Source organism: Scyliorhinus torazame, chromosome 17 (genome assembly GCF_047496885.1).
Source record: "Scyliorhinus torazame isolate Kashiwa2021f chromosome 17, sScyTor2.1, whole genome shotgun sequence".
NCBI lineage: Eukaryota > Metazoa > Chordata > Chondrichthyes > Carcharhiniformes > Scyliorhinidae > Scyliorhinus > Scyliorhinus torazame.
The window spans coordinates 5,726,257-5,747,120 of NC_092723.1; the positions used below are offsets into that span (position 1 = coordinate 5,726,257).

General features: G+C 53.1%; 1 protein-coding gene across 1 annotated transcript in view; it reads right to left on the minus strand.

Annotated features, from left to right (window-relative positions):
- Positions 1-5,566: 5,566 nt before the first annotated feature.
- LOC140393665 (acidic mammalian chitinase-like) overlaps positions 5,567-20,864 on the minus strand; it is a 30,445-nt gene continuing 15,147 nt past the window's right edge. Inside the window, exons 11-12 of the mRNA XM_072479951.1 lie at positions 7,358-7,575; positions 5,567-5,742 (exon numbers count right to left, since the gene is read on the minus strand). Coding sequence (XP_072336052.1) covers positions 7,367-7,575 — 209 coding nt within the window. The 3' untranslated portion in view covers positions 5,567-5,742; positions 7,358-7,366. The remainder of the gene's footprint in view (positions 5,743-7,357; positions 7,576-20,864) is intronic.

The window sequence follows — 20,864 nt, forward strand, 5'->3', positions numbered from 1 at the left end:
TCACTTAAAGCCTACTTGTGACAATAAGTGATTTTCATTTCACTTCATTTAACATCAATAAGACTTTTTTTTAAACTCTAAACAGAAGCACATCAGGTTAAAGTCACTATTGAGAGCAGTTATTAGTTTTAAATCACCAAAGGATCGATTTACATTTTTCAAATTACAGAGAGAGACTCTAATACACCTTCTGGTTGTGACTGCAGCTATCCAGCTCTGAAAACGAAACTAAAACACACCCTGCAGCGAACAGCCTAAAACAAAAGTAAAAAGCTGACAGACAGCCCAGCTCCACCCACACTCTGACATCACTGATAAACATCCATTTCTTAAAGGTACATTTCTTAAACACCCATTTCTTAAAGGTACTCTCACATGACACCCATATAACTGTCTCAATGCTTTTTAAAAGACAAATTTGTACCCGTCTCTGGCAGTTCATTCCAGACACTCAACCACCCTCTGTGTGAAAAAATTGCCCCTCTGAACCATTTTGTATCTCTCCCCTCTCACCTTAAACCTATGCCCTCTAGTTTTAGACCTTTGGGAAAATAGATTGACTATCTACCTTACCTATGCCCCTCATTATTTTATAGGCCTTTATAAGGTCACCCCTAAGCCTCCTATGCTCCAGGGGAAAAGGTCCAAGTCTATCCAGCCTCTCCTTATAACTCAAATCATCAATTCCAGCTGGCATCCTAGTAAATCTTTTCTGCATTCGTCCTCAGCATCACGGATGCTCCAAAGTGAGTCCATCCGCAGCTCTAGAGCCGTCAAGCGGTGCTAACAGGAGCTGCAACTGGATACACGTCTTGCACGTGAAGGAGCCAGGGACAGTGGACGTGTCCCTGAGCTCCCACATCACACACGAGGAGCATGGCATGGGTCTAAGATCTCCTGCTATGTCTTAAACCTTAGGTTAACTTATACAACTACAACTCCAAAAAACAAAAGAAAAAATAAATAAATTAGACACCGAAAAGAAAAACTACTTACCAGGGCTAAAAAGCACCCCCCCCCCCGCCCCCCCGCCCCAGGCTTCGAATTCCCATCTAGATTCTAATTCCCAAACTCACTCTTTGCTGTCTCACTCTGGCTGTGTCTTCTCTGGCTCACTGGGAGAACTCACTGGGAGTGAGTTACAAGTTGCTCTTTTTAAATTGACCTTAGCTGACTCCCCTCCCCCACCTGCTTTTAGATCAAAGTAGATTTAAGTGACTGACACTTAACTGCCAACCAGTTATGTGAGCGGGTGGGGCAGCCCTTGTTAACCTACACTTCACAATTCTAGATTAACTTAAATTAATTTAAACTCCTGAAATTTAAAAGGAACTGCCTTACCGATTTGATTGGATTCAATTCCCACCTAGATTCAAATTCCCAAACTCACTCTTTGCTGTCTCACTCTGGCTGTGCCTTCTCTGGCTCACTGGGAGAACTCACTGGGAGTGAGTTTTGGTCACCTGTAGAAATGTCTCTGTGTGAGTCTCGACATCAACCAGACCCGTCAAGTAGAAAAGTACATAGTACAAAATGATAATTGCTCTTTCTAAATATCCTAACTCTCTCACACATATTAGCACAAAAATAATAAGGTAAAATAGAGGAATTCAAACAATCGGTTAAAAGGTCAGTGATTCAAGGGAAATGGATAAACGGTGAAATCTTGGAAATGGCTTCTGGGTTACACAGTTGGTTTCTCAGCTGGTTGGGAGACAATGATAACTCTTTGCACTATTTTTCAAGTGGACATTGAGATAAACCTGCAGTCAGTCGATTTTAGAATGCAGAGCAACTATGGTTGAGCTTCCATTTACTTTTTGCTTTTGACTGGGCCAGGAGCTTCAGGAGCTCCAGGAGCTGTTGGTTCCGGTCTGCTGGCCACATTGAGTGTGAAAAGCAGCATGGCACGGTCAGTAGATGCCAGGAAATCCCTCTTCCGGGATCTACCCAGCTCGCCATGCCTCACAAGATCTAACGGGATCTTGCAATACGTCCCGATCTGAATTCTGCCCATTGTGGGTGGGATCAATATTTTGCAAATCTGTATATTAGAGTGAGACAACTAGTCTCATGCTAATATGCTCTCTAAAGATCTACCCGAGGCGTGGGATCTAACCCCTTCCCCTCGGAGACCTCGGGCGAGAGCTGTCCAGCGCTGGCCTCCATAATTGGGGACATGGAATGGTACTCGTGAATCACAGGGGAATGACCCCCGGGCGCTTGCCCTCTTGGCAAGGTGGCACTTTGGTACTGCTGGTGCCTCCTGGTACCTTGACGCTGCCAGCCTGGCACCCTGACAATGCCACCTAGGTGCCAGTCTGGCACTGACAAGGTGCCCAGATGCCACTGCCAGATGGTAGGGGGGCTGCCAGGCTGCTGGTGCCAAGCTGGAATTTTTCCCATGATGGGGATCAGGCCCAGGGGGTGCCCTACACGGGTGTGGGGGGCCAGTGGGCCCCTTATAGGTGAGTTGGGGATTCGGAGGTCGCGTCGAGGGATGCCATTTCTAAATGATGTCCCGATCCCTCCTGCACTGAGCAGTTCCGGAGAGCGGAGCTCGTTGGAACAGAAATGGGACAAAGTGCAGCCTTGTCAGGCTGTTCCCCACTGAGGCCCCGATTAGAACCATAGTCCTGATAGACAGCGTGGTGTGTCTCTGCACTACGAGCGCCAAGTTAAAACACCCAGTGAAATGCGCTCGTTATGGGACTCTGTTACCATTCAGTTAGATCACGTCTTTTTTACTCAAGCATTGATCCTTCTTGTTTCCAAGCAAAGCAAAATAGCCGGCGAGCTTTCAAACAATTTTCCAGACATGTTGCACCAAATGACCCTTTTGTAAACACTCCACCGGGGTCAAGAGGTTTCCAGATTCTTTAGCACAAACATAAAATACTGGACAATCTCAGTCGGCCTGATAGCATCAGTGGAGAGAGAATGGAGCTAACTTCTCGAGTCTGGATGACTCTTTGAGCTTTGCTGAAAAGTCCTCCAGACTCGAGACGTTAGCTCCTTTCTCTCTCCATCGGTGCTGTCAGGCCGACTGAGAGTGTCCAGCATTTTCTGTTTTTGTTTCAGATTCCAGCATTAAGCCTGACACCCTTTAAAAATCACAAATTCCTCCAGAATGTTCTTTGCTTTTCCGAGATAAAGGTGTTTTTGACATAGGTATGATCTCCGGATTTTTTTTCTCCCTCACTCCCATTGCCTCCGATTTTATTCCGGCGCCTTGAGGACAAATGTGGCTCCCAACATAGATCAGCGAGAAACCCGACTCACCTTTAACCTGCCATCAAAGTTAGGAGAGCATAATTCCAGACTAATTTCCACTGGCAGTGTGACATTTTCCGTTGTGCTCAATTCAGTTCCCACCCGTCACAACGCCCCTATGAAGTGTTTTGCCATCAAGCAGTGTAGGTGGTTCTAGGCTAATGGTCAGTTCAGGTCCAACTGAAGGGTGAAGCACACTCGAGGGGCTGAATGGACTGGTCCTACTCCCAGCAGTGGATGGTGTACGTTTGATCGCTGATGCATTGGAGAACCTGGATCTAATTTCATTAAACTTAAGCAGGGAAATGGAAAGAGGGCAGTAACTGTGACTCAAACCTGCTCGTGTGGAGTTAGGATCCAGGTCAGACTGATTGGGCCAAATGGCCTCATCCCATGTTATTTTGGTATGTTTCTTTTTAACTCAACATAACACAGAATTGGATAATATAGGAATTAGGGAAAGGAATCGGCCATTTGGCGCTTCGAGCCTGCTCCACCATTCAATATGCTCATGGCTGATTCCTGATCGCAATGCCATATTCCCGCTTTCTCCCCATAACCCTTGATGCCATAAAAATCTAAAGAATTTGATAAGGTTCCCCACGGTAGGCTATTGCAAAAAATACGGAGGCTGGGGATTGAGGGTGATTTAGAGATGTGGATCAGAAATTGGCTAGCTGAAAGAAGACAGAGGGTGGTGGTTGATGGGAAATGTTCAGAATGGAGTACAGTCACAAGTGGCGTACCACAAGGATCTGTTCTGGGGCCGTTGCTGTTTGTCATTTTTATCAATGACCTAGAGGAAGGCACAGAAGGGTGGGTGAGTAAATTTGCAGATGATACTAAAGTCGGTGGTGTTGTCGATAGTGTGGAAGGATGTAGCAGGTTACAGAGGGATATAGATAAGCTGCAGAGCTGGGCTGAGAGGTGGCAAATGGAGTTTAATGTAGAGAAGTGTGAGGTGATTCACTTTGGAAGGAATAACAGGAATGCGGAATATTTGGCTAATGGTAAAGTTCTTGAAAGTGTGGCTGAGCAGAGGGATCTAGGTGTCCATGTACATAGATCCCTGAAAGTTGCCACCCAGGTTGATAGGGTTGTGAAGAAGACCTATGGAGTGTTGGCCTTTATTGGTAGAGGGATTGAGTTCCGGAGTCGGGAGGTCATGTTGCAGCTGTACAGAACTCTGGTCCGGCCGCATTTGGAGTATTGCGTACAGTTCTGGTCACCGCATTATAGGAAGGACGTGGAGGCTTTGGAGCGGGTGCAGAGGAGATTTACCAGGATGTTGCCTGGTATGGAGGGAAAATCTTATGAGGAAAGGCTGACGGACTTCAGGTTGTTTTCGTTGGAGAGAAGAAGGTTAAGAGGAGACTTAATAGAGGCATACAAAATGATCAGGGGGTTGGATAGGGTGGACAGTGAGAGCCTTCTCCCGCGGATGGATATGGCTGGCACGAGGGGACATAACTTTAAACTGAGGGGTAATAGATATAGGACAGAGGTCAGAGGTAGGTTCTTTACGCAAAGAGTAGTGAGGCCGTGGAATGCCCTACCTGCTACAGTAGTGAACTCGCCAACATTGAGGGCATTTAAAAGTTTATTGGATAAACATATGGATGATAATGGCATAGTGTAGGTTAGATGGCTTTTGTTTCGGTGCAACATCGTGGGCCGAAGGGCCTGTACTGCGCTGTATTGTTCTATGTTCTATGTTCTAATGACCGATCTCGGGCTTGAATACATTCAGTGATTTGGCCTCCACGTCCTTCTGTGGTGGTGAATTTCACAGGTTCACCTCCCTTTGAGTGAAGAAATCTTTCCCCATCTCAGTCCGAAATGGCCTACCCCGTATCCGAGACTGTGTCCCCTGGTTCTAGCTTCCTCGACCAGGGAGAACATCCTCCCGGCACTCGTCTGTCCAGCATTGTAGAATTTTATACGTTTCAATCAGATCTCCCCTCATCCTTCTAAATTCCAGTGAATACTGGCCCAGTCGAACCAATCTCTCCCCGTAGGACAATCCCACCAACCCCAGTATCAGCCTAGTGAACCTCTGCTGCACTCCCTCAATGGCAAGTATATCCTTTCATAGGTAGGGAGTCCACATCTGCTCGCAATACTCCAGGTGTGGTCTCACCAAGGCCCTGCATAACTGCAGGAGGATATCCCTACTTCTGAACTCAAATCTTCTTGCAGCCGTAGCTAACAGTCTCTGCATTGACGGGAGTTGTTTGCACAGAGTATTTTGGTGTACAAAAAGTTACAGAATCATAATTTATTTGAACACAAATTAACCAGATCTGAAAATGATTTTATTTTCTAGTTCAATCATTATCCTTACTGAAGACTACATTCTTCGAGGAAGCAACTTGATGGTTGTTGTGCTTTTGCTCCAACAAATGGCGACAACTTCATTGATTAAACTGAAGGTCAGTTAGAGCTCCATTGCTGTAAATCAGCGACAGGCTGGAAACAAATCAAGAGTTTGTTAGAGCCCAACGTCAAAACATTAAAGTTAAGGCACTGGCATGAGAATAAAATCTACAATGTTCCCACCCAACATCAACAGAGCTTTTCATAGAATTTTCCTGGATTATCATAGAATTTACAGTGCAGAAGGAGGCCATTCGGCCCATCGAGTCTGCACCGGCTCTTGGAAAGAGCACCCTACTTAAGCCCACACCTCCACCCTATTGCCGTAACCCAGTAACCCCACCCAACACTAAGGCCAATTTTGGACACTAAGGACAATTTATCATGGCCAATCCATCTAACCTGCACATCTTTGGACTGTGGGAGGAAACCGGAGCACCCGGAGGAAACCGACGCAGACACGGGGAGGATGTGCAGACTCCGCACAGACAGTGGCCCAAGACGGAATCGAACCTGGGACCATGGAGCTGTGAAGCAATTGTGCTATCCACAATGCTGCCGTGCTTTTCCTGGTCCGTCAAAATTTCAGTCCCAAACGCGACAGTTCCCATGGTGGGCGGGGCTGGACAATTCTGCCCAATGTGTTTCGCTAAGTCAGCAGCACTTTGACCCTCATGTCAGAAGGTTGTGGGGTCACAGCCTCACTCCAGAGACTTGAGTACAAAGTGAAAGGTGACATTCTCGTGCTGTGCTGAGAGAGTCCTACACTGTAGGACTACACCTTTCAGATAGAAAACAAAACTGAGGCCTTGCTTGTTCTCTCAGGTGGGTGTGAAAGATCTAATGGCACTATTTTGCTCCCCAGTGCCTTGGTCAATCTTTATTCCTTAATCGAAATCACTAAAACAAAGGCAGCACGGTGGTGCAGTGGTTAGCACTGCTGTCTCACAGCGCCGAGGACCCAGGTTCTATCCTGGCCCCGGGTCACTGTCTGTGTGGAGTTTGCACATTCGCCCCTTGTCTGTGTGGGTCTTAGCCCCACAATTCAAAGATCTGCAGGCTCGTTGGATTGGCCACACTAAATTGCCCCTTATTGGAAAAAAATTTAGTTTAAAAATCACAAAGACAAAAGGTAGATTTTCAGGCATTATAAAACATCTGATTGGCTGTTGTGTTTTCGACATTACAGCAGTGACCAGACTTCCTTGAATGTTCAGCACTTTGGGACATGTCAAGATCATGAAAGGTGCTATACACGCGACCTTTCTTGCTGGACAGTCAGGAGTCAAACGGCACAGATTGAACATGTTTGAGAAAAATACAAGGGCAACATGAGGAAAGATTTCTTGATGCTGTCCGTGGTCACAATCTGGAATGTGCTGCCTGTAAAGTCGGTGGAGGGAAATTAAACTGTGGATTTCAAAAGGGAATTGGAGGCAGCTGACGGGGAAAGAACCCTGCAGGAAGAAGCGGGAAGGGTGAGGAAGGGTCAGTGTGCAGCAAACCCACACACAGGCCCAACTGCCTCCTTCTGTACTCGACCCAGGGCTCTCAGGAAGGTCGAAGGCCAACTACTCAGACCTTGCTCTTTTTTTCTCCACCAAGTCTGATATCCCAACGATGATTGACAGCCTCTGAATTTAGAAGTGAACCCAGACCCGCATCAATCCAAACAACACTATCAGATATATCAGTGGAGTTCATGTACCTCTTCATTTCAGGACCAGGTGCAACATTTGCAGGACGGGTCAAAGACTAATCCAGCGTCACAATTTTCCACGTATGTCCGTCCATCAACACATTGATAGTAGATGTTCTTATTCTGTGGGTCAGGATATATCCCACTGGATTTCCCAGTACAAAATTCAGGGTTACCTGGACTCGTCTTAGACCCTGGAGTGGTGGGAAGAGGAGGAGCCACACACCCTAGAAGGAAGCAACTTTCATTGATTGACAGTTTGGTTAAAAATCAATGTGAGCTGACATATTAAAAATGTTCTCGGGGCTGATTTAAGTTCTGACAGGTTTGAGGTCAGACGTTGTGCCTGTGTTACATGCCCAAAAACGGTTTTGTTTGATTGCTGCCAATGAGCAGTGGGCACCGCATGGGCATATCCCACTGCCGATGGTCAACTTAGAACATAGAACATACAGTACAGAAGGAGGCCATTCGGCCTATCGAGTCTGCACCGACCCACTTAAGCCCTCATTTGCACCCTATCCCCGTAACCCAATAACCCCTCCAAACATTTTTGGTCACTAAGGGCAACTTAGCACGGCCAATCCACCTAACCTGCACATCTGTGGACTGTGGGAGGAAACCCACGCACACACAGGGAGACCGTGCAGACTCCGCACAGACAGTGACCCAGCGGGGAATCGAACCTGGGACCCTGGCGCTGTGAAGCCATAGTGCTAGCCACTTGTGCTACCGTGCTGTGAGGAGGCAGGACGTCAGCTTGCCACCACCAGGAAGAGTTTGGCTGTGAGCTGGCAGATGCATACATTGTGTCATGATATGCAAACATGCAGCTAATGAACACATAGAATAGGACACGACCAATGAGCAGTCAGGACACTCAGGGGTGGTATCTCACTATAAAAGGGATGAGGCACTCACACCCCGCCTCTTTCCACAGACCAACATCTACAGAGTGAGACAGGGCGTATCCTCAGCATCACACCCCAGCACGTGGCTTAGAGCAAGGCTGGTTCAGTTAGACTGAGTTACTACATTTAGATTAGCAGAGAGTCGAACTCATTGAGAACTGTGCTAATAGTTCAATAAAACACATTGAACTCACTTCAAAGTCTGGAGCATCTTTTACTCAAAACTGCATCAAATAGCAGCTTGTGTTATTCCAAATTACAGAACACAACGCATTGTTTTCTGTGGAAAGCAGTAAGAGCTCCTGCAGCCCCAGCAGGAAATCGCCGGCCTTTTCCTGCGCTCAGCAATAATCTGTGTGCCACAGGTTAGGCTGTTGAATATATTGGAACATTCCACTTGTACACTCGAGATACCCCAGCAGTTCACTGCCCATTTCACTACCCGGACAGGCACAAGAATTGCCAAATCAAGCACAGCCTCCGTCAGACTTCAAACACCAGTTTGGTAGTGAAGAGAAATAAGTCTACTTACCAAACTGAAAGTTTGGCACGATGGCAGTGGTTAGCACTCCTGCCTCACAGTACCACGGACCCGGGTCCAATTGCGGCCTCGGTTACTGTCTGTGCGGAGTCTGCACATTCTCCCCGTGTCTGCGTGGGTTTCCTCCGGGTGCTCCGATTTCCTCTCACAAGTCCAAAGATGTGCAGGTTAGGCGAATTGGCCACGCTAAATTGCCCCTTAGTGTCCAAAGGTTAGATGGGGTTACAGGTTTCTGGGGATAGGGTGGGGGAATGGGCCTACATTGGAATGCTCTTTCAGAGGGTCAGTGCAGACCCGATGGTCTGAGTGGCCACTTTATGCACTGTAGGGATTCTATGTTTCTATGGTTCTACAGAACCTGCCCACTCCACTCTACCCATGAAAGACATGGACTGTGTACCAGCGTCACGCCAAGTAGCTGAACCACTTTACTTGAGCTGCTTTCAGAACCCTCTGTTAATCAGATGGCACAACTAAATACCAAGACTGAGACGCTCTGAGCTGGAATGCCAAGTATCCACACCAGATTCAGTGTTAAGAAACTGAAACTTACCTTCTTTGGCGCGTTGGTCAGTTTTTGGATTGAAATGCAATGATGTACTAAAGGCCCTACCTGGTTTGCCATCGTCATGTGACCTCTGCTTGAGGCACTGACTGTAAGCAGGGTTCTAAGCGCAAGAAGCTGAATCATTTTACACACAAGAGTTTGGCTGAAACTAAGCAGAGCAAGTCTATGCAGAGGGCCACTGGAGAGATATCAGCTGAAGATTCTGATGAATGACTACACACCATTCAACAACGTGACTCCTTCAGGTCTATATGTGATAAATGGTTTGTGACTGTTAGAATGATGACCACAAAAGGATAGCATCATATGTCAGATAGACAATGGTGCATTTCACGACACCGTGACCTTCAGACACCTGTACAAAGTAGCTCAACATCACCATCCAAAAATATAACCCTCAAAAGTAATGTTGAGGCTACATGAGGTTAATCTCAACTCCCAATGCAATGGCAAGAGTGAAGACAGGACACAAATGTCACTCATCTCAACTTGATCAACTCTAAAGCTTGGACAATAACCCTGAACATTCCAAAGCAGGTTTCTAATGTGTCACAGCACACAAAACCATTGACCGTTGAACGGACCCTAGAGGTGTACAGAGATTTGTTTATAGGGTTTGGAAGTCTACCTGGTGAATATCATCCCAATGTAGATGTGAATGTCAAACCAATTCAGCATCTGCTGAGGTTAGTTCTAGCTGCCCTCAAGTCTAGCTTGAAAAACGGCAGAGACATTGAATCGTACAGAAAAACGGCTTTCTCAAATCAAGCGAACTACCCAACAAGATGCAATTCTACAACTGTTACAAGAAGTAGTGGTCAATGGATAGCCTGAGAGCATCAAGGACATATGTTTGGTCACAAGAGTGTAGTGGGCATGTAGACATGAATTAACAGACCAAACTGACACAAAGGAAATACAGTCATTATCCCTAAGGGGTGAGAAGATAGAATGCTGAAGCACATCCATGCAAGCCATGAAGAAATTGAGTTGAGAGTGAGTAAGACAACAGAAGTGCTCTCCTGCCCAAACATGAAAAATGAAATTAAAGACCACGTCAGCCAGTGCAGTGCCTGTGAGGAGTACCAAGCTAAACAAGCTAGAGAGTTGCTGACGAGACAGGACATCTCAGACAGATCACGGATGAAGCTGAGAGTAGACCTCTTCACTCTAGGAAGAACTGATTATCTTGTCACCTGAGGCTACTATTCTGAATACTGTGGGTTTGACCAGCTGCCTTCAATGACAACCAATGAGATTGTAAGATACCTGCTAGCACAGGAGCAGGAATGTCTTGCTAGAATTATACAGGGCCTTGGTGAGGCCACAGCTGGAATTTGTGTGCCATTTTGGACTCCTTATCTGAGGAAGGATGTTCTTGCTCTGAAGGGAATGCAGCAAAGGTTTCCCAGACTGACTCCTGGGATGGCAGGATGGACATATGGGAGAAACTGACTCGAATTGACTCTAATTATATTCGCTGGAGTTCAGAAGATTGAGGGGGGAATCGCATAAAAACCTTTAAAACTCTAACAGGACTGGACAGGGTAGATGCAGGAGGGATGTTCCCAATGGTGGGTGTGTCCAGAACCAGGGGTCACAGTCTGAGGATACGGGGGAGACCATTTAGGGCAGAGATGAGGAATTTCTTCACCCAGAGAATGGCGAGCCTGTGGAATTCATTATCATAGGAAGTAGCTGAGTCCAAAATAGTTTCAAGGAGCAGTTAGATATCGCACTTGGGGCAAAGGGGATCAAAGGATAGGGGGGAAAGCGGGATTAGGCTGATCAGCCATGATCATAATGAATGGCGGAGCAGGTTGCAAGGGTCGAATGCAGAGCGGTTGTCACCTTGATTGTACATGGTGGATGTGAGCAACCAAAGATGTCAATGCAAGCACAGGCATAAAAGTACAACTGGAATAGCTGTCCCTTCACTGCAGGCAGCTGGTTAGGAAGGTGGGATTTTACCAACTGCACTGAGTACAGAACGACGATCAGTCCCTGATGTCTACTGGTCAACAACAATGGAAATTGAACAATAACGGGCACCATGGTAACAATAAGTGAGCAACACTTCCCAGAGAGGGAACGTCACCAAATGTGCACCCGCGACCCAGACAACTTAACCACATTGTATGCAATATGTGAGCAGTGACTCTCTAGAATAATGATTTGTTTGTTGATACATGAGAACAGTTGTTGTATAATGGGTAACTTGGGTAACTCACGGTTACACATGACAGTACATGCCAATTTGTCTTCAGTTCATTATGAAAAGGGGATGTTTGAATTGAAAAGTAACCATGTACTGAAGGTCTTACTTAGATTGAGGTATCATGTGACCTCAGCCATGAGGCACTGACTGCAAGCAGACATGTTGCCTTCAGTTCTAACCAAGACAGCGTGCAGGAGGTTTTGTGCTCGTTGAGCATGAAGCAGTTTCGAACTCTGATTCCTGATAAACCTCTGCCGTTCTGCATAGGATTCCAGCAGGAAATGGCCGCACATGCACACATTGGTTCTGTTACAGTCTTTAGACCGAGAGTTGGCCCTGTGCACCTGCAGAGAATAAATAAAAACTAAACAGGGCGACAATCCAGATCAGGGGACCTGGAAGAGAGCACCATTGTCCAGTGAATGTCCCATGGAGCAGGACATGGGAGGGGGATGGTCAGAAAGCAGGGAGGGAGATAAGAAGAGGTCCTAAAAAGGAAGATCCTAGGCAAGGCAAATAAAGACAGGGGACTGAAATAGGTTCCAGAGGCAGAGAAATAGACTCTGAATTAAAGAAAGAGTGATAGAGGGCAAGCTTTAAGTAAGGCTGGCTAAAATGGAGCCCTTGAAGGGTGGTCCGGTGACACAGTGGTTATCAATGCTGCCTCACAATGCCAGGGATCCGGATTCAATTCTAGCCTTGGGTGACTGTGTGGAGTTTGCACGTTCTCCCGGTTTCTACGTGGTTATTCCCCGGGTGCTCCATTTTACTCCCACAATCCAAACATGTGCAGGTTGGGTGGGGTTATGGGGATAATAATAATAATCGCTTATTGTCACAAGTAAGCTTCAATTAAGTTACTGTGAAAAAGCCCCTAGTCGCCACATTTCGGTGCCTGTTCGGGGAGGCCAGTACAGGAATTGAACCCACGCTGCTGGCCTTGTTCAGCATTACAAGCCAGCTGTTTAGCTCACTGTGCTAAACCAGCTGGTTGAGGGAGTGGGCTTCGGTAGGGTGCTCTTTCAGAGGGTTTCTCCAGACTCGATGAGTCGAATGGCCTCCTTCTACAATGAGGGATTCTATGGGGAGATCAGGAAGGCAGCCAAAGTTTGATGACTCTATGCTCTCAGTCACTGGGCCCATTGAAGCAGTGGTGTTCTGAGCGGCATTGCCAAAGGTCTGAAATTGTACTTGGGAGGTGAAGCTTGAGTATACTCACAAACCAAAGCAATATTGAAACCCTGCGAGGTGGGGCAATAATGAAGCCATCCAAGTGGCTTTTTGAGAGAGTTCAAAGGTGAAATCTTCAAATGTGAGGACTAGAAACTTTCATGAGAAAGATGACGTTTCAATGACACTGGTTAGGTCACAACGTCATAAATGTCCATGTGGGTGGCTGAGAAATCCATGGAATCAGGTTTAGTCGCATCTGTCATTTATTGTGGTGTGTTGGAACACAGTTCACCTGCTAATTGACATGGTCCTTATACTTCCCCTGAATGTTAGAGTATAAGTTAGATATTGTAAATTGTTTTATCATTCTGTACTTGGATAGTAATGTTTATTTTTGTTTGTTCAAAGTCAGTGGAAATATGTGGTTTTATTCAGTTAATGAGCATCGTGAATCTCAAACTTTATTTACATGAAACAAAATGTTATTTATCCCAAACTGGATCTCCCCCCATTTCCCAGGGTCTGGTCAAGGATCAGAACAACAGTCCCAATAACTGAGAGTTGTACTGGTCACGTACCAAGAATTCCTGATAATCATGGACAAAAGTGATTCTTCGGGGTAGAGCTTGAGATTGGGTTTCACTCTCAGGATCACCACAGGAGGCACTACAAGGACACTAAAGGCTTCATGGAGGAGTTTTATATCAACTCCAGGTTCTGGGGGGAAGCTCACCTATGGCATCTGCATTTGGTGCGATCGAACCTTAAACGTAAGATCCTCCTTTGAAAACAAGCGCATTTCAGAGGAAGAGAGAAAGTGCACAGAGAGATAATCCTGGGTCAGCAACACATCCAAAACCCAATTATGTTGCGTATCCTGTCCCACTTACCACAGAACCTTTCAGATGAAGGTCAGCCTTAGTAGTCACCTCTGACCCTGCTGGAACCCTTGCAAACAACCCAGATTATAAACATAGTTTTCTTCACCTCGCAGAACTAAGCAACACTCTCTTTCATTAAAACTGAAACTTGCAAATGAGGTCCCATGGCGATGATAACCTATATTCATAGGATACCTTCAACATAATTAAACATCCTCGAAGGAGCAACGTAAAACAAAATAAAACACAGGAGGATATATTAGCCCAAGAGCTTGTTCAAAGAGGTAGGTTTTTTGAAAAGGCCTAAAGGAGGAAGTGAGGTAGAAAGATGGCAAAGTGTAGAAAGGCAATTCTAATGTTTGGGGCCTGAAGGCACAGCCACCAGTGATGGAGGAATTGTGATTGAAAATGGACAGCAATCCAGAGTTAGACTCCATTGGAGTACAGCTCCGACAGCATGCAAGGAACTCAACACTATCCAGGACACAGCCTCATTCACCACCTGAATTGCACTGTGGCATCAGTGAGTAACACACATTGGGCGTCATTCTCCGACCCCCCGCCGGGTCGGAGAATGGCCGTTGGCCGCCGTGAATCCCGCCCCCGCCCCCGCCGAAGTCTCCGAAGGGAGAAAAGTCGGCGGGGCGTTAATGGCGCCGCTGCCGCGGAGAATGTCACGGGTCTGCGCAAGGCAGCCGATTTTCGGCCTGCCGATATTCTCCCTTCCGGATGGGCCGAAGTCCCGTCGACGTGATGACCGTTCACGTCGACGTGAATCAAACCTCCTTTTCATCGGCGTGACCCGGTGCTCCAGGCTCACGCCGACCAGCGTGGAGGTGAGTGACGGCCGGGGGGTTGGCTCTGGGCAGGAAATGGCGTGGCCGCAGACTGATTGCGTGAGGAGAGGTGTGTCTCGGCTTGTGTGTGTGTGTGTGCGGCGGGGGGGGGGGTGGTTAGAGTAGGCTGGGCTCCGGGGGAGTGCCGGGAGGGGGTCCGTGCTGGGGTGCAGGTTGGAGGGGGGGTCCGTGCCGGGGTGGAGGTTGGGGAGGGGGTCCGTGCCGGGGTGGAGGTTGGGGGGGGGTCCGTGCCGGGGTGGAGGTTGGGGGGGGGGGTCCGTGCTGGGGTGGAGGTTGGGGAGGGGGTCCGTGCCGGGATGGAGGTTGGGGGGGGTGTCCGTGCCGGGGTGGAGGTTGGGGGGGGGTCCGTGCCGGGGTGGAGGTTGGGGGGGGGTCCGTGCTGGGGTGCAGGTTGGGGGTTGGGGGGGGTCCGTGCTGGGGTGGAGGTTGGGGAGGGGGTCCGTGCCGGGTTGGAGGTTGGGGAGGGGGTCCGTGCCGGGGTGGAGGTTGGAGGGGGGGTCCGTGCCGGGGTGGAGGTTGGGGGGGGTCCGTGCCGGGGTGAGGTTGGGGGGGGGGGGTCCGTGCTGGGGTGGAGGTTGGGGGTTGGGGGGGGACCGTGCTGGGGTGGAGGTTGGGGAGTGGGTCCGTGCCGGGATGGAGGTTGGGGGGGGGTCCGTGCCGGGGTGGAGGTTGGGGGGGGGTCCGTGCCGGGGTGGAGGTTGGGGGGGCGGTCCGGCCGGGGTGGAGGTTGGGGGGGGGATCCGTGCTGGGGTGGAGGTTGGGGGTTGGGGGGGGTCCGTGCCGGGGTGGAGGTTGGGTAGGGGGTCCGTGCCAGGGTGGAGGTTGGGGGAGGGGTCCGTGCCGGGGTGGAGGTTGGGGAGGGGGTCCGTGCAGGGGTGGAGGTTGGGGGGGGGTCCGTGCCGGGGTGGAGGTTGGGGGGGGGGTCCGTGCTGGGGTGGAGGTTGGGGGTTGGGGGGGTCCGTGCTGGGGTGGAGGTTGGGGAGGGGGTCCGTGCCGGGGTGGAGGTTGGGGGGGGGTCCGTGCCGGGGTGGAGGTTGGGGGGGGGGGGTCCGTGCTGGGGTGGAGGTTGGGGGTTGGGGGGGTCCGTGCCGGGGTGGAGGTTGGGGTTGGGGTCCGTGCCGGGGTGGAGGTTGGGGGGGGGGTCCGTGCCGGGGTGGAGGTTGGGGAGGGGGTCCGTGCTGGGGTGGAGGTTGGGGGGGGGTCCGTGCCGGTGTGGAGGTTGGGGGGGGGTCCGTGCTGGGGTGGAGGTTGGGGGTTGGGGGGTCCGTGCCGGGGTGGAGGTTGGGGGGGGGGTCCGTGCCGGGGTGGAGGTTGGGGAGGGGGTCCGTGCCAGGGTGGAGGTTGGGGGGGGGTCCGTGCCGGGGTAGAGGTTGGGGAGGGGGTCCGTGCCGGGGTGGAGGTTGGGGGGGGGGGGTCCGTGCCGGGGTGGAGGTTGCGGAGGGGGTCCGTGCCGGGGTGGAGGTTGGGTGTGGGGTCCGTGCCGGGGTGGAGGTTGGGGAGGGGGTCCGTGCCGGGGTGGAGGTTGGGGGGGTTGGTCCGTGCCGGGGTGGAGGTTGGGGAGGGGGTCCGTGCCGGGGTGGAGGTTGGGGGGGGGGTCCGTGCCGGGGTGGAGGTTGGGGGTTGGGGGGGTCCGTGCCGGGGTGGAGGTTGGGGGGGGGTCCGTGCCGGGGTGGAGGTTGGGGAGGGGGTCCGTGTCGGGGTGGAGGTTGGGGGGGGTCCGTGCTGGGGTGGAGGTTGGGGGTTGGGGGGGGTCCGTACCGGGGTGGAGGTTGGGGAGCGGGTCCGTGCCGGGGTGGAGGTTGGGGGGGGGTCCGTGCCGGGGTGGAGGTTGGGGAGGGGGTCCGTGCCGGGGTGGAGGTTGGGGGGGGGGGGTCCGTGCCGGGGTGGAGGTTGGGGGGGGTCCGTGCCGGGGTGGAGGTTGGGGGTTGGGGGGGGTCCGTGCCGTGGTGGGTGATGGGAGGGCAAATAAGTTGGTCCACCTGGCCAGGTGCCAGCCTCCAACAGTTGGACCCATGCGGTCCATGCCACCTGGCTGGGGGGAGGAGGGGATATGGGCAATGATGACATGTCGTCGTTCCCCTCCCCCCCCCCCCCCCATCAGGCCGTCATGTTTTCAGACCATCCAGCGATGTTGGCCGCCGCGGTGGCAGCCGCTCATGTCTATGTTGCCCTTGGATGAGGAGGAGGAGGAGGAGGAGGAGCGTGCCAGAGAGGAGGCGCAGGCTGCCGCAGAGGGGCAGGCAGCAGCCGTCCAGGCTGGAGGGACACCTGACCGACAGGACGAGGAGGGGGAGGAGGACGTCGCGGCCCCACGGCAACGGAGGCACCCGAGGGCGCCCCGTGTGTACCGGCCCCGGCAGTCATACCAGGACCTCACGGACCGAGAATGCAGGAGGAGACTCCGGATGAGCCGGGAAACCGTGGCACACATCTGCCACCTGCTGGCACACCTGTCACCGCGTGGCACTGGCGGGGGACACCCTCTCCCCGTGTCCGTCAAGGTTACGGTGGCCCTGAACTTTTATGCAACGGGGTCATTCCAGGCACCGAGTGGGGACCTGTCCGGCATATCGCAGACATCGGTGCATCGGTGCATCCGGGCAGTGACAGATTACCTTTATGCCATGGCGCACCGCTACATCCGCTTCCCCGTGGACCGGGCCAGCCAAGATGCCCGGGCCGTGGGCTTCTCTGCCGTTGCCGGGTTCCCCATGGTCCAGGACGCGATCGATGGGATGCACGTCGCCGTGCGGCCTCCTGCAGAGAACAGGGCCGTGTTCACTAATAGGAAGGGGACCTATTCGATGAACGTACAGGTGGTCTGCGACCACCGCATGATGATCCTGCACGTCTGCGCCCGTCACCCAGGCAGTGTACACGACTCATTCGTGTTGTCGCGGTCATCCATCCCCGGCATGTACGAGGGACGCCATCCCCGGCTGAGGGGCTGGTTGCTGGGCGACAGGGGCTACCCATTGCGATCGTGGCTGATGACGACTATACGGAGGCCACGCAATGAGGCGGAGAACCGCTACAATGATGCCCATGTAGCGACAAGTGGAGTGATCGAGAGGTGCTTTGGCGTGCTGAAGATGCGTTTCAGGTGCCTGGACCTCTCTGGGGGCGCCCTCCAGTATCGGTCAGATAGGGTCGGCCGCATCATTGTGGTGTGCTGCGTCCTGCACAACATAGCCCAGCAGAGGGGCGATGTGCCGCAGGCAGAGGAGGGCGGAGTGGAGGAGCAGCAGGAAGAGGCGCAGTCCTCCCCAGATGAGGGGGGTGGGGGCAATGGTCAGGGCAGATGGGGTAGACACAGGCGGGTGGCTGTCCACCATTACCGGCTGGCCCAGCGGGCACGGGACAGACTGATAGACGCCCGCTTCACTGACTAGATGGGCGTGGGAATCGGGTAGTATGGCCACAGACCGCACACCATGGCAACAGCCGACCACCCACACCCCCCACCCATCCACCCACCCAGCACCCTCACCCCCCTCCCCAACCCCACACACCCCACCCGCATGCACACCACCCCCCCCCCCAATTGCCGATCCACCGGCGGCACAATGGGCCGGGCTCACCCAGTTGCGGGTGGACGCGTGTCTATCGCAGGCCATGGAGGATGATGACAACCCACCTCCGATGAGCTCCTGGCTCTACATCGTTGGACTATGTCTGACCCATGGCCACAGTACCACCATCCACCCGGACCATCCCTGCATGCGGCTGTGACACTGCAGCGCACGGTCCCGTCCTCTGCCCGGGGGATGTTGATGGCGGCCCAGGGGGAAGGGCGCAGACTCACCTGGGGCTGAGGTAAGACCACCCGTCACACACACACTTGCGCTCAACGTACATGACACGCCCGCACACTTTGGACAGAGCACAAAGGCAGCTTCGGTAGGTGTAACATTGACTTTAATAACCAAAGGAGTTCATGCACGTGCCCTAGCCCCTAAAACTCATCTGTGCCCTGCACCCGTGCCAACTTACTCAGTGTCTAATTGTTTGGCCTTACGGGCCCTTTGACTACATCTACGTGGTTCCCCAGACGGTACAGCAGAACTGGAGGTGGACTCCTGTGATTCCTGCCCTCTGACACGGGATCCCTTTGGCGGCCGTTTCCTGGGGCGTCCTGGCCTAAATGGGCCAGGCTGCGGCCCGGGCGACTGGGATGGCGAGCTGCCAGCCTGTCCTGCCCGTTGCCCACCCGATGCACCTGGGACGGAAGGGGGGGAATCCGAGGTGTCGCGGTGTACCGGGATCTCCCCTACAGAGGGAGCCGGGACGGACCACACCACCTCCTCCTCCCTCGGGGTGCCCGATGGCCCCCAGGCCTCTACATGGGTGGGGGGTGCGAACGGACTGGCCATCCGACGCGCCCCCGACATCTGGAGGCCCGTGCTGGTATCGACAGGGGTCTGCAGGTTTGCAGCCATGGAGCCCAGGGGGTTGTCAAACCCTGTCTGTGACAGTGCGACGCCGGCTCGCACATGGCCACTGGCGCCGATGCCCTCAGCGATGGCCTGCAGAGACTGGGCCATGGCCTGCTGAGACTGGGCTATGGCGTTGAGCGCCTCTGCCATCTGGCGCTGGCACTGGCTCATGGCCTCCTGTGAGAGGGCAGCCAATTCCTGGGCCACAGACGCCGCCTGCACGGAAAGCCCCAGGCCTCGCAAACCGTTCCCCATGTCTGACACCGTCGCACCCATTGCCTCCACCGCGGACGCCACCCGTGCGGTGTCAGCCTGGGTGGCACGCATGACCGGGACCACTCCCAGCTCCTGGACGCGGGTGGACTCCTCCACCTGCGACCGCAGCCGCCGCAAGCCGGCCGTCACCCTCTTCGCTCGTCTCCGGGTTGGTGGTTGCATCGGATCTATGTGTGGGTGTGGTAACTGCAGGAACCCGGGATCCATCTGGGCGGCAGATGTTCGCTTGGCCTGGGCTGCCCTCCGACCGCCCGGTCCCTCTGCTGCTCCTACCTCCACCTGCTGTACCGGGACGGCTGTGTTGTGCGCACCAGTGAGTGTACCCGACGCCTCATCACTAAAGTGCCCAACCGAGGTGAGTGTTTCTGCGATGGTGGAGGGTGTTGGTGACAGCAGTGGCGTTGTGTCGTGCTCTTCATCCCACTCTGACTCCATGGCACTTTGGGGTGGGGGTTCGTCTCCACCCATCCACTCTGAGTCACTGTCCGGTATTTCGTCTTCCCGGGTAGGGGTGTCCTGGGTAGTGCTGTCCCGGGTAGTGCTGTCCCGGGTAGTGCTGTCCCGGGTAGGGGTGTCCTGGATAGTGGTGTCCTGGGTAGTGGTGTCCCGGGTAGGGGTGTCCTGGGTAGTGGTGTCCCGGGTAGGGGTGTCCTGGATAGTGGTGTCCTGCGTAGTGGTGTCCTGGCTCGGATGTGACGGGGGCCTGTGGCTGCCCCCCCTCATCGCTGGGTGGTCGCTCCCGCACGTGACGGGGGTGTCATCTCCCTGTTGCTCCAGGTCTCTCCGTCTCCCGTGGTGTGCGAGGGGCATCCTGCGGGCGTCGCATGCTGGAGGGTACGGGTCTCTCCGTCTCCCGTGGTGTGCGAGGGGCATCCTGCGGGCGTCGCATGCTGGAGCGTGCGGGTCTCTCCGTCTCCTGTGGTCTCCGAGGCGCATCCTGCGGGCGTCGCATGCTGGAGGGTGCGGGTCTTTCCGTCTCCCGTGGTCTCCGAGGGGCATCCTGTGGGCGTCGCATGCTGGAGGGTGTGGGTCTCTCCGTCTCCTGTGGTCTCCGAGGGGCATCCTGCGGGCGTCGCATGCTGGAGGGTGCGGGTCTCTCCGTCTCCTGCGGTCTCCGAGGGGCATCCTGCGGGCGGTGTGCATCTGCGGGGATGGGTGCCTGGACGTTTGGTCCTGCGATACACAATGAAGCATGCATGGTTAGACATCAGGCAGTGATCAGGTGATACGGGGGAGGGGGATATAGGGGAGGGGGGATATGGGGACGGGCTTTTGATGGCTCACTTGCTCGTGGGCCCCCGACCTCTGCATCAGCAACCTCCCGGTCCTCAGGTCCGCCAGCCAGTTCCAGGGCCCTTTCCTCGTGTACGGTCAGTGGCCTCTCATCAGCGGGCCCTCCTCCAGTCATCACATGCTCCCTATTGTTGTGTGCGCGCTTCTCCTGTGTGGGGGCGGGGGGGTGGTGGCAGGGGTAATAGGCAACAGTGTTAGGCAGGTATATGAATGCACGCCATCGGTTGCGCGTGCATTGCAGAGGTTAAGGTTAGGGCTGGATTCACTTGGGGATATGGGGGAGGTGGGATATAGGGGAGGGGGGATATGGGGAGGGGGGATATGGGGGAGGGGGGATATGGGGGAGGGGGGATATGGGGAGG